Below are 13,093 nucleotides of genomic sequence, written 5' to 3'. Positions count from 1 at the left end.
TTAATTGGTGATCATTGTCCTCAACCAAAATAACACCTGCTGTTTTCAGCTGATACTGAAGCTCTCTTTACGAGTTAATGGAGGCCCTGGCCACAAATCCCAAACTCCCTGAATAATAAGCCCACAGTGAAGACTATGGCAAAAAGCACATAAAATCCCTAAATTATTTTCTATCCTCACTGTCAGGGATGTACTCAGATCCTTTACTTAAGTAAGAATATCAGGATAACAGTGTAAAAACACAACATTATAAGTCCCGCTTAAGTGAAAGTAATGATGCACATCAAAAGTAAAAGTTCTCTTCACGCATGAAAATAGCTCTCCTGAGTGATACATTATTATATAGCCTATGATATTATTAGATTGCCAAAAACAAACAGTCTAGAAGGTAAGTCTCTTTTTAGTGAAACTGCTAACAGCTCACAGATCAGTTGACTGATCGATTAGTCAATCAAAAAAAATTAATGGGCAACAACACAGATGGATGAGATGGATGAAAATTTGTTTTAGTAATTTCTTAAGCAAAAATACCAACATATTCTTGCTCCACCTCCTCAAATGTGAGGATTTATTGTTTTTGTTTTCTTGTTGTACATGACAAAGTAAACTGAATTTCTTTGGATTTTGTACTGCAGTTTGGACAAAGATATCACCCTGGGCTCTGGGAAATTTAAACAATTTCCTCAGTTTCTTTTACATTTTATTGACAAAACAGTTAGTTGATCATCATAATCCTAGCCCCAACTACAACAACTGGTTTAACATGAAACAGATGATTTTAAGCTTATTTTTATGGACAACCTTAACCTAAAAAGTAACTAGTAAATAGCCTGTGGACTCAAATAGATGTGGAAGAGTATAAAGGCTACAATAAAGTGGAATAGAAGGATCCAGTATGATCAAATGGAAGCACTCAAGTAACTCAAAGTGCCTCAAAACTGTACTTAACAATGTAGAGCACTTAAATACTCAGCACCGCGGTCAGATAGGAATGATCTGCAGAAATTACTTCGTGTGCATTTGATAATTTATCTTGTGGCTCCTGTTCGGTCCGTCGTTCAGGTCCAACACTTTGATGCAGAGTGAGACCTCTCGACTTTAAATGGCTTGTGGCACACCTGTGAAAGGACAGTACAGGTATCCGTGAAAGTCAGAAGGCGACTGAGGGTGATTTTGACGATCCCCAGACTTTTCATGAAGCGCCACTAACAGGTCAAAAACGTAACGTTTCTAACACTCATCTTTGGCAGCTTGTACTTTTTCAAACACGATGAACGCCCGGCTAGCCCGACTAGCGCTAGCATGCTAACCGCTTTAGCGGTTAGCGCACTTGTCACAATACCATCTGTTTTGGCAATATACACTGGTACTGGTAGATATATGTGCGTATGTGTGTTTATGTATGTGTGCGTTGTAAAGCCCTCTGAGTAAATGTTCTCATTTTGACCATATAAACAAAAATGATGAAGTGTAATTTTACGCTACGCATGTTGAATGTCAACAAATGCTGGTATGGTGTGGTATGTTAGCTAGCAGGGCGATCAGGGAACTCCGTGTGTTTTTCCGAGTTGTGAGAGTCCTGATGATAAAATTACTGGATTTTCTCTGGAAAAACAGTAAATAACCTGTGGTGTGGATGAAAACTGTAAAATATACCACCATATACCAAAGTACCAGGATCGTATGATAGAGTAATAATGCTCATGTAAAGTTTCCAAAAGATGTGTTGTCAGCAGTTTTGTAATATCCAGTTTTGTAATATGATGTTACACAGGTACATTAAGGGGAAGAAAGATGATAATATCCCTTTAGACTCATTCTAATTTATGTTGTTCATCTTTACTGGATACTATACTTTAAGTGGAATGGGTGAGGGGAGACTTGAGGCCCACTAGAGGGCCCCCGAGTACAGCTAAACAAGCGAGGCTTTGTTGTAATTGAGTGTTAAAAGGTTTACCTTGTTTATTTATCGTAGCGTGTTCACTCATGAATGGGTTATGAGACAAAGGGCCCCTGAGGACAGACATGGGACATATGAGCAAGACCCACGTATTTAAACAGACCATTTCTGCTGATTTTTCATCTCTTTGTGCTTGTTTATGTCTCTGTGCAGTCATTTTGTAAATCACACACAGAATAGCCAGATTTTGCATCAGTGTTTACTCGTTTTGCGTCTCTTCATTATTTTTTTTGAATGACTTAAAAACAATAAATATCAACAGACACTAATCCCTGTAGGCCTGTTCAGTCACACTGACAACAGTAGCATTGAATTACAGAGCCACTACATACTGTATCTTCCCATACTGTTGTTGTTATTGTTCTCAGGCTTAAAACTGTTGCAAAAACAACTGCAGTGACACCATCTTTAAGTTTTGCTTTCAAACCATCATCCAGGTATAGGTGTCAGAACAATAGCATTTCTGTTGGCTTATGCCTCAGTTGCATCAACCAGGCTGATTATGCCGCAGGCCTAAACTGCTTTCAGATTGGCTTAGGTTTGTGCTTTTTTGAGGTACTCTTAAAAGAGATGACTTAAAGGTTGCAGGAGGGTTTACTTCTCTTTGACTTAATATTCTATTTTATCACATATCTTGTCTACATATGTGCAGCCAATGACTGTTTTGAGTTAACATGCTGAGGGATGTCATGATCATAATTAGAGCTAAAACAAGTAGTCGATTATTTGATAAGTAATTCAGCAGAGGAAATAACTGGTAACTGTTGTGAAGATGGATTAACCATTGTATCCATTTTTCAAACAGAAATAGAGAGAAAAATGATAATCGTTCTCTGGCTCCAGCTTCTCAGATGTAAAGATTTTCTGCTTTTCTCTGTTGAATATCTTTGGGGTTTGTACTGTTGGTCAAAACAAGATGTCTCCATGGACTTTGGGAAATGTGGGTGGCCATTTTGTCTGTATTTTCTGATACTTTATAGCCCAAAACAATAAACCATTTAATGGGCAGATTAATTGATCCTGAAAAGAACTGTTTGTAGCAGCACAAATTGTAACAGTCTAATAATTTTGTTTATTTAGCCTGATTACAGGGGGAACAAAACATTTTTAGTAAGTGTCACAGTGTGTTATGAGTACATCCATTAGGGTCTTACATTAGTTTATCATACATTACCTCATTAATGTAACTGGACAATGGCCACTGCAATAGCCAAACGTTTGTGTTTTTTTTAAAGTTGAGATCCGAAATACATGTTTGTTCCACTAAGGGGCGCTCGAGTACAGCTAAACATCCGCCGCTTTGTTGCAATCGACTGTTCGTGACCCCCCTTGTTTGTTTATCATGTCAAGTTCACTTGTTCTGAACCATTAGCTTTAAAGGAAACATATCCTCTACACGGAATTTCATAATTAAAAAGATTTTTTAATTGTCTTTTTTAAAATTGTAAACTGAGCTTGTTTTTTAAAATTACACTAAGAGCTGCCATGTGTTGGACAAAATGATTTATGGTTGCTTTTTATTTTTAATTTTGTTTCATCATATATTTTGTGCAGCCGCTCAAACAGAAGAAAGATTTGTTTGAGTTTCCCTGAGAACCGCACACGTTGTGGTCATAGTCTGTTCATTTTTCGGGGTCGTTGTTAGAAACATTATCAGTAGTATTATTATTACATCATAGCTCCATTATTATGGTCATTGATATCAGTTTTGCCTTTTGCTGTGATTAAGACCATTGCTATTATTAATAGTACTGTAGTTACTAGCTTGCGTCTATAGAAGTAGTACTGGGAGCATATAGCTGTTGTATTGACATGCAAAAATCATGCAGTTCTTGCAGGTTTCTCATGTGTTTGGAGCGAAGCAGTCAGCGGTCGGCTCTTTTGTTCCGAGAGTAGATTCTGTGTGTGTGTGTGTGTGTGTGTGTTTGTGTGTGTGTGTGTGAGAGAGAGAGAGAGAGAGAGAGAGAGGCTGTCTTTGGGATACAGCAGAGTGAGTGAGGAGGAGAGGCAGAGAGAGAGAGAGCTGGATGCTGACAGATTCCTGATAGATGGTTAAAATGGCGAAAGCTTGTTCGACCCCAGCGAGCCACCAAAGTGTAGCGCTGTAGGTCGGGACATGTAGTAACTGAAGCTGGATATCGCTGTGTACCTGTGTGTGTGTTTTTGTTTTTTCTTACCCTCGTCTATTCACCTCACGCTGGTTCTCTGCAAGTGCTGGAATATTTTCTAGAAGTGTTTAAATGGCATCCACAAGGCGCCGCCGCCTTGTTCCTTGCTTTTTGGGAATACTCCTAAATGCTTTAATCGGTAAGTGGCATTATTTTATTACCTGAGCAGAGAGTATTGTTGCAGAATGTGAAAGCTTTGTAAAGAAAAAAAGACTGCCGCTGTCAGTTTGCTGCTCTCCGCAGCCTGGTGCATATTGCAAGCAGCGATAAGTGCATTGCTGACCAGTAACCCTGAACTTGGCCCCTTTCTGCTGTCCGTTAGTATTTGGGCAGTAAACGTCAGGGTGAAGACCAGTGCTGGAGCCGCGTGCACTGCGGAATTTATACCTGTAGGTTACTGAGGTGCATAGGAATACTTACCCATGCTAATATGTTTAAAGTTACATTTTTGGTCATGCTGCAAAACTTGAAACCTTCTTGCAGCGTATTGTTGTTGTTTTTGCAAACACTACACATGCACGATACGTTCAAATGTAGATGGATACACAGCAGCCACGTGCAGTGTAGTCAGCAGAGTTTTTGTATTGTTTTCATATTTATTTTGATAGGAACCCGGTTAGAAGAGTGCAAAGGATGTTCCGCTCTGAAGGTGTGCAGTTGGTGCGTTGAGAAAGTCGCATTTTTGCGTTACAGTAGAGAAAGGTTGTGCAGAGCAGACTTAAAAGTTGTGGTGTCTGTTATCAGAAGTGGTTTTCAAATTCTTGTCATGACTGCCTTTTAATCAGGTGTCTCCTTAATGCAGGATAAGCATATTAAGGTATAGCAGTTTTTGTAGGTTTACAGGCTGTTGAATTGAAATCCGCTGTTGTCTTTATCTCTTAAAAACATGTCGAGTTGTGTGACCTGACTCTACTCTTTAAGCTAACTTTAAAAAAAATGACACGCTCTCAAAAGTAGATGGAGTTTCATTTCATATCAGGTGACTTTTAAAAGGTGATGGAGTTCTTCACTGGTCAGTCCTTACATCACATCACCCTGTGGCTGGGTGAAATGACAGTGGTTATTGCTCTGAGGATAGATTGAAGACTAGTTATTGCCTGCTGGGGAAAATATTTGTACAGATTAAATGTCAAGACTGTCCCTCTCCTCCTTTTCAAATTTTCCTTTTAGACCCATTGTTCACTATGATAGACAGTTTCTCTCTCTCTCTATGTGAGGCCCCTTAATTCAAAGGCAGGAGAAGGTATTGAGTATTTGCAAAGCATACCACACAGGGACCCACAAAGGCCCCCACTGGAATCATAAAGGATAGTACACAGTGGTTCATAACATGTTCAGTCAGGGGACTGGGAACAAAAACTTCAGAAACACGGCTCTGTGATGGATGTAATTCCAATCTGCCCGTCGCATTAAAGAAATGAAGCTCTTTCAAGTGCTTGTCTGCTTCAGAGATTAGATTCAGTGTAGATAAAGGCGCATTTTATGACATTTTAAGCAGAGTTAATACGACTGACAGAAGCATTAAGACGAATATCTGCATTAGATCTCTTATGAAGTGAAGAGCTCAAACTCTGAGGTAAAATGCAGCAGATCTTTCGAAAGAGCTCATCATAAGAGAAATCTGGGTTTATCAAAGGCTTTGAATGGATGGACGGAGTTAGCTTGTGTCTTTCAAGATTCGAAAAAAAAAAAAGAGTATCAGCGTTAAGTCAAAGCTTGTAAGAGAAAAATCCTGAGGCTTCACTTCATTTCTGTTTATGCTCCAGCTTATTAACATTTCTATAAGCTCATTTATTTTAATCTAAAACCACCAGTATGTATTTAGTTTAGCACCAGTAGGATTAGGATTAGGACTGTTTTAGAAATATACTACAGATGAGTACTGTGAGGGAAGACAGTAGTACATGGACAGTGGAGAAAATAGCCAAGAGAGGTGAAACTGCGCAACAGATGCCCTACATCTGCTATCATGCGAGCATATGGACTGTTTCTCAGCTTTCTTGTGTTACATTTTACTACTATAGCCTGTATTACTGTCTTTCTGTCATTTCTGAGTTGCCCTTATAACAGGTGAATACCAGAATACTGGAAACTAAATGCTCATGAGTATTGAAGGTAGCTAGAAAAGAACGGTATTTATTTTTTATTGATCAGGCAAAAACCTATAGGAGAAAATGCAAGTATCAATGCTGTGTACATCCTCCCCCTGGATGTATAATAAATATTGCTTTTTAGTCAGACATTATAGACTTTACAGAAAAGAAATTCAGCTCATTTACACCGGGGGGAGTTCTTAAAGGAGATGTGTCTCATCCACACACATACGCTTGATCTAAATGCAAATACAGAACGTTTGCTGTGCAAGAATACTGAACACATTTTTAAATCTATACCTATTTAATACCAAAGTCAACACCCCTGGGCAGTCATTTCTGGCTAACAAGACCAGGCCCCTATTTATATGCATGGCGAGAGAGAGCCTTAGCTTCACTTTCAATGGTCACGGGGGAAGAAAAAAAATGCATGTATAGACTCACTAGTCAAGTTTGATTAAAAACACTTTGGTGACTTTGTCCCAAAATAAGGTTTAAAATGCTGTTTTTTTCCAGTTATACTTCTGCTGCACATGCACAAAGTTTCACATGACACCATCAGCTCATTCCAACAGAGCACTTGAACTGATGCGAAAGTTTATTTTTGATGTTTGAATAACTAAACCTGACGCATCACGTGTGTTTGTTTTGATAATATTTTTTCCTAAACAGCTAGCACTCCCTTATAACATTTCTGGTTGAAACTGTCGTGAACCTCAACTGTGCACTTTCGTCAGCGCAACACTGTTTGCTCCTAGTTCAGCTCTTATAAATCAGGTGATTGGCTTTCTGGGGGGAGGGGTGGAATATGTGTCATACAACCATCATCTTTTCTTTAAGTGGTTTGTCTCCTTCCTTATAACGTCTCTGTTAATGCTCCCCACTCAAGAGAAACACAGGTGGCATGCATCCATTTCTTCAAAGTGGAAATGCTACTTCAGCTCTCCATCTACAGTTCAGTGCAGTTAACAGAGAATAAAACCAGAATCATTGTGCAAAAATATTGTTCTATATTTTTGCAGAATATATTATTATATAACAAGCCTAACGCAATGTCCCAACAGTCTGTCTTAGCAAATTTAGTCATTCATTTAAAAATTTGTTGTATTTTTTGCTATGGTGAACAAGAATGTATGGCCAAAGAGTTGCAAGAGATGGATCCTGAAAGTGAAAAGAGAAAGCAAGTAATTTAGCAATAAAACTACTCCTAATGTGTAAGTCTGGACTGCTCCTTTAATATTTTGATATTTCAATTCATTAAGCAGTATTTATTTATTTGTTCTTTTTCTGCTTTTCTTTGTCTTATCCATGGCCAATTATAGAGAACTGAATAATTCTGGGCCTTTCAAACAAAACATAAATCTGATGATGACACCTTGTGCTCTGGGCTACAGGGATAGACATTGTTCACCGTTTTCTGATGTTTTACAGACCAAGCAATTAGTCAAGAACATAGTCAGTAATGAAAATAATTCTTAGGCAAGACTAGATCCAGGACATAACACAGCATTGTTTTCGTAGGGCTGTTATTTGATATGATGCGCAGCAGTTGTGTAAGTATACACTTACACTACTGTCTGTAAGAAGCCTGTGGTGTGTCCTAAGCTCACTTAGCTCTTTCAGTGATGCTTGTGTCTGCTATCTATATCAGTATGTCAGTAGCTGGTGTTGGCTTCTCTCTTTACTGTTGTAGCAGTAAACCTTTGTGCCAGTCAGCCACACTTATCCGTGAATGGTAAGCCAGAGCATGAGCCACACTTAGCCACTACTTGTCCCTGGTCTCACCCTGTAATCCTACATGCTAGTGTCTCTTTCCTCTGCATGGGAAGAGCAGTACGACGTGTGTGTGTCTGTCTGTCTGTCTTCTTATCTAACCGTGAAAATCCACGCCTGTATAGATCTATGCCTGTGAACATGTGTTTCTGTGGATAGGCGTGTTCTTGCCACCAGTTTCTGCAGCTGTGCTGTCCTCTCCTGCTCTCTGCATCGCATCCCCATCTGGATGCTCAGCATTCACAGATGACCTTAACCTAAACCACACAAGAGTGAAAAATCCAGCTATCCCTTTTTTCTTTTGTCCGCTTATCGTCTTTGTCTCACTGGATCTGTCTTATTATTCAGTGTTTGTTAAAAATGATTGTCTCTGACCTTTCTCGCATTGTTGTTTGTAACCTTCTACCCACCCAGAGCTCAGAATTGCATTAGCCACTCACTCTAGCAACATGCTTTATTCATTAGGAAAGCCACAGCCCGAGAACTTTCACATTGTTCTAGCTAATGGAAGAAACTGATTAATTGAAGTCACGACGAAGCACAGTATATACAACGTGAATATAGCTGTTTAATCAACTCCAAATCAATGACATTATAACACACCGAACTGTCATCATCTTGTTTACTGCAAGGGTTGATAACATTGACTAATGTGATTTGACAGCTGAAAATAAGCCTCCAATATATTACAGTCAGTCCACACAAAGGAAGGTTGAATGCAAAACACTTTGATGTGCTTTACATCCTCATATTTTTTCCAGAAGCACTTTATGCTGTATAGAATACTTCACTCTGAGAATTATCCGTGTGTTGATCAAAACATGAAGTGTGACTGATTGGATGTGTGGCTGCAGGCTTTTTATATGCTATTTTTTTTTTCTCTACTGGCTGCTTCTTCTGTGGAAACGTGATCTTTGTTGGAACAAGGAAGTGGAGCTCTGTGGCCAGCATCATTTTGGAGAGCAGTAGTCCAGGCAGCGGGATCACCGCCTGCCAGCTAAGGGTTAAATATTTCTCCACCACCACCCCCTTGTTTTTCACAAGTGGTAGCACCAATGTCTCTCTGGTCCCATGGCCATTTTACTTACCGTGCATGTAGAGTGACGAAAAAGGGAAAGGGGGGGGGGGCACATAAAGAAAAGATACAGAGCAAGAGGAAATGTTTCTTTGCATTATGCTCCTTATGTGATCTTCATGAAGGAGTGTGTCAGTGAATTCCTTGTCTGCACCTAAGGGGAAGTACTGCTGGGCTGGAATTTGAGGGACGAAGCCGGAGGTTCTCTGTTTTGACCCTTGTGCTTTGCTCCCCCTCTGCTGCCCTCCCAAAGCCCCCCTCCCACCAGATTCCAGGGCCCTGGGGCAGAGACTGGTAGTGTTTAGTCCATCAGCAGCTGAAACGTGATACCAAGAGCCCGCTAAGCTCCTCTTTTATAGTACCAAGTCAGGTCAGGCTGTTTACATCCTTTATTTATTGTTCTCCCACTCCGCCTTCTTTACCCTCAGAAACCACGAATGCCGAAAATCGGATCTCGTCACACCATTATTAAGTGGAAAGCATCACTACAAACAAATCTAAGTGATCTGGAGCTTTTAGTCACAGAGTATTGTTTTGTGTTAGTGGGTGACAAAGAAAAAGAGAACACAGGGATCACGGTGACAGAGTTGCTGCCGCTGGTTCAAAGCTAGAGCAGTACAGACAAGGCCATGCATGTGTGTGTTTATATTACCAGAGAACACATACTCTGGATGCATTCAGTCTAAAATCTGCGAATCCCCTTGTGACCGTAGCCTGGAGGTAGCTCCAGGTAGCTCTCAGGGTTGATATGAGAAGTCTTACTGTTACATTCCCTTAAGATTCTGGATAGTAATATGTTGGTATAGAACACGAAAAAAATATCAAGAAGTGAAATGAACTGTATGTTTTATTTATGAGAAATGGACGTGTAAAAGAGTGACACAAACATGGGTAATAACAAAAAAAAAACATGGACTGGACTGGATTGGAATGGACTGGGCTCACGGTTGCCTACCTGGTTATAGAGAGAGTCAAAGTGTGATAATGGGACAGTGTCTGTTTGGAATCTCTTCCCCATTAAGTTATTTATTGACGAAGGAGCATAATTTAGGATATAAGCAAACTCTTTGAAATGAGATACTGAGAGATGTCTCAGGAGAGCACAGTAGCATATACTGTAGTATGAAATGATTTTTCTGGAGCCTGGATCGAGTTTGACTACAAAAACTGAGCAAACTCCATCTGCTGAGAAAAGCTATGAGACAAAAAAGCTAGCAAGTGAATGTTGAGTTAGTTTTTTGTTTTGTTTTTGTTTTGTTTTTGACCCACAAAACAAAAATGAAAAAAAAAAAAAAAATAGAGTCAAAGTTTCCAAAGATACCAAATACGTCAGCTGAAATTTGGATGTTTATGTGAAATGATGGGCAAGATGTGAAGAATATTTTCTTATCTCATTTCGTATATATCATTTGTGTGTGTGTGTGTGTGTGTGTCTCTTCAGGTGTGATGTCTGAAGCGGAGCTCTCCTTCACCCTGGAGCCCAGCGACATCATTGCTGTACAGGAGCAACCCCTCATGCTCCACTGCCAGGTGGACGGCATCCCGCCGATTACGACACAGTGGAGGCATAATGGCCTACTTTTAACTCAGGACCAGCATCACACCACCTTCATCAATGGCTCACTCCTGATCAGTCACTTCCAGAAGACAAAATCTGATGGCTCATCGGACGAGGGTGACTACGAGTGCATGGCCCAGAATTCTTTTGGGCTGGTGGTGAGCCGTAAGGCCCGCATTCAGGCAGCCAGTAAGTCTCTTCTTTGGTCTTTGGCTTTTATAATATGAAGGCTGTATTTGCTTTTCAGGGAGGCATAAAAAAGTTTGCTGATACTCTACATAACATGGTCATTGTTATGATTTTTATATTTGTTCTTATCAGCACCTTAAATTGGCTTATTTTGAGATACCAACATAATAATAATTTGCCTTAGCCTGATTGTGTTGTCAGTATGTTAAGAAATCACGATTGAACTGTTATGAAACAGAACCTACAACCACATCCACTCACTTAAGTTTGATTAAGTTGTGATCTGAGTTCTCGACAAATGTAAACATTGTAATTGAAATATCGCCTTAAGTAATTACATTTCAGTCCAGTCCCAGTCACCTGGGTATTGCTGGGCATGTAAATGTGCTTAATATCCCTGGCTGTGGAGTCATTTGAATATTTTACTATCATTCTTTGAGTGTAATGAACTTTCTGATGCTCATCTGCAGCGCTGCTTAGAAATTCAAGCCTTTGAGTTTAGCATTAACAAGCTCTCATGCTGAGAGTCTCCAAGCTGCTTTGTAAGAGTGCAATAAGCTCGAAGCAACCCAGCAGCCCACTCCCTGTTAGAGGCATCAAGATAGATTTTCCCTGGCTTGAGCATCAAATCTCTTATTTGAAGTCATTCTAGAGCAACATTAAATTCCCAGCATTGTTTCCATGGTTCATTTACTACATTTTTATCTTATCATAGTGAGACAGTCTGACTCTCTGTCCGCCTGTCTTCTCTTTTCTTTCACACACATACAGTGCTTGCCTCAACTCATGATAAATCAAAGGCATCGAGGATGTTGTGCTGTTCCACACTGTGCTGGGATGAGATTTTTTTAAAAGGCTCTGTTATGTATATTCTGTAACACAGAGATGGACAAAGACTCGCAGAAGCCTGTTGATTCCTGGGTTGTGTAGACAGCATACTGCTGTGCTGTTGTGGCCAATACAGCTTTTCCACTCAGTGGGATAGGGAGGTTAGCATGGACGTCTCACTGGCCGAAGCGAAAAGTCACTTCATCTCAGTGACTGGCACTGCCAAACACATGCAGTTTTTTAAGGCCTCACCGAAGGGTTTTTCTTTTCTAAAGGTCAGATTGAAGCTGCAATTTGAGCACATTTTTTATTCTGCACCAGGGGATAGTAATCAGTATGGTCCCCCTTATTTTTTATATTACACAATTACTTTGACATGGTGATAATAAAGCATGAGGAAAATGAAAATCCATAGATTTACGAGCACAAAGTTCATCTGGTAACAATCACATTTTGTTCATTTGAAGTTTTGGCTTCTTTGTTGTCTTGAAATTCTGAATCAGACAGAATCAGTTTGATCACCAGATGAATAGAACAGGAAATGAAATTTCTTTTAATGGATGTAAATTTAACAATAATCATGTATCGTTTAAAGATGTTACAATATAATGTCAAATTGTGCCCCACAACTTAATCTTTGAATGTAATACTCTTTTTTTATTTAAGAGTTTAAAACCATATGAACATGAAAATTAAGGAATTATACAAGTGTAAAGGAAATCCTCCATATTTCATCTGTTGTTTCAACTGATTGTGCGTTTTACCTCAGTGAATGAACCTGACCTTGTTACCTTGGACCTGGATGCTCAGGTTCAGAATCACTGATGGTGGAACTATTCTGTGTTGGCTGGGCTTTGCTCTTCTGCAGACCATTCCAGTTTTTCCTTTTGACTTGTATTGATTAGAAAGGATTACTGAAAGTCCCATTCTGACACCTGACACCTGACCTTTTGTGGTGTGTTAAGCAGTCTTTTGGTGAGGAAAATGAGGAAAAGCTCTACAATAACTCCTTAATGGAGTCTCACTTCTATCAAGGCAGCAAGAAGCCATCACTGTGAAAATAATCCTCCGGAGGCTCTTCAAAGGGACTCAAAAAATAAAAATGTGTCAGTGTAAAATGTCCCAGTGCTACCCATCACGGCCCACCAATATCTTCTGTGTCTTTAGGATGTGCCATAGAACAGTAATGTTGGTATTCCACTGTGGATTTGACCATGTTGAGTTTTCACTGATTTGCAGTGTATGAAAAATGCTGTGGTAGTTGATTTCCTGTCTGACCAAAGGATCTTTTACTTACTCTTATATCATAATGCAAAACACATTAGCAGGAACAGCTTTCCTACCTTCATTCCTTCTGTTTGGCTCTCTTGATATTTGTATCACAGTTCATTCAGAAAAATCATAATCATCCTTCATTGGCCAACTTCCTGCTCTCCACAGCCTGCAGGG

At 39.7% G+C, this 13,093-nt stretch overlaps 1 protein-coding gene across 1 annotated transcript in view; it reads left to right on the top strand.

The window, feature by feature from the left end:
* The first annotated feature begins 4,200 nt into the window (after positions 1-4,200).
* igdcc3 (immunoglobulin superfamily, DCC subclass, member 3) overlaps positions 4,201-13,093 on the top strand; it is a 48,060-nt gene continuing 39,167 nt past the window's right edge. The window contains exons 1-2 of the mRNA XM_041039869.1: positions 4,201-4,267; positions 10,511-10,816. Coding sequence (XP_040895803.1) covers positions 4,201-4,267; positions 10,511-10,816 — 373 coding nt within the window. The remainder of the gene's footprint in view (positions 4,268-10,510; positions 10,817-13,093) is intronic.

Source organism: Toxotes jaculatrix, chromosome 1 (assembly GCF_017976425.1).
Source record: "Toxotes jaculatrix isolate fToxJac2 chromosome 1, fToxJac2.pri, whole genome shotgun sequence".
Lineage (NCBI taxonomy): Eukaryota > Metazoa > Chordata > Actinopteri > Toxotidae > Toxotes > Toxotes jaculatrix.
The sequence above is the reverse complement of the archived record's forward strand: the minus strand, read 5'-3'. Positions and strand labels throughout refer to the sequence as shown.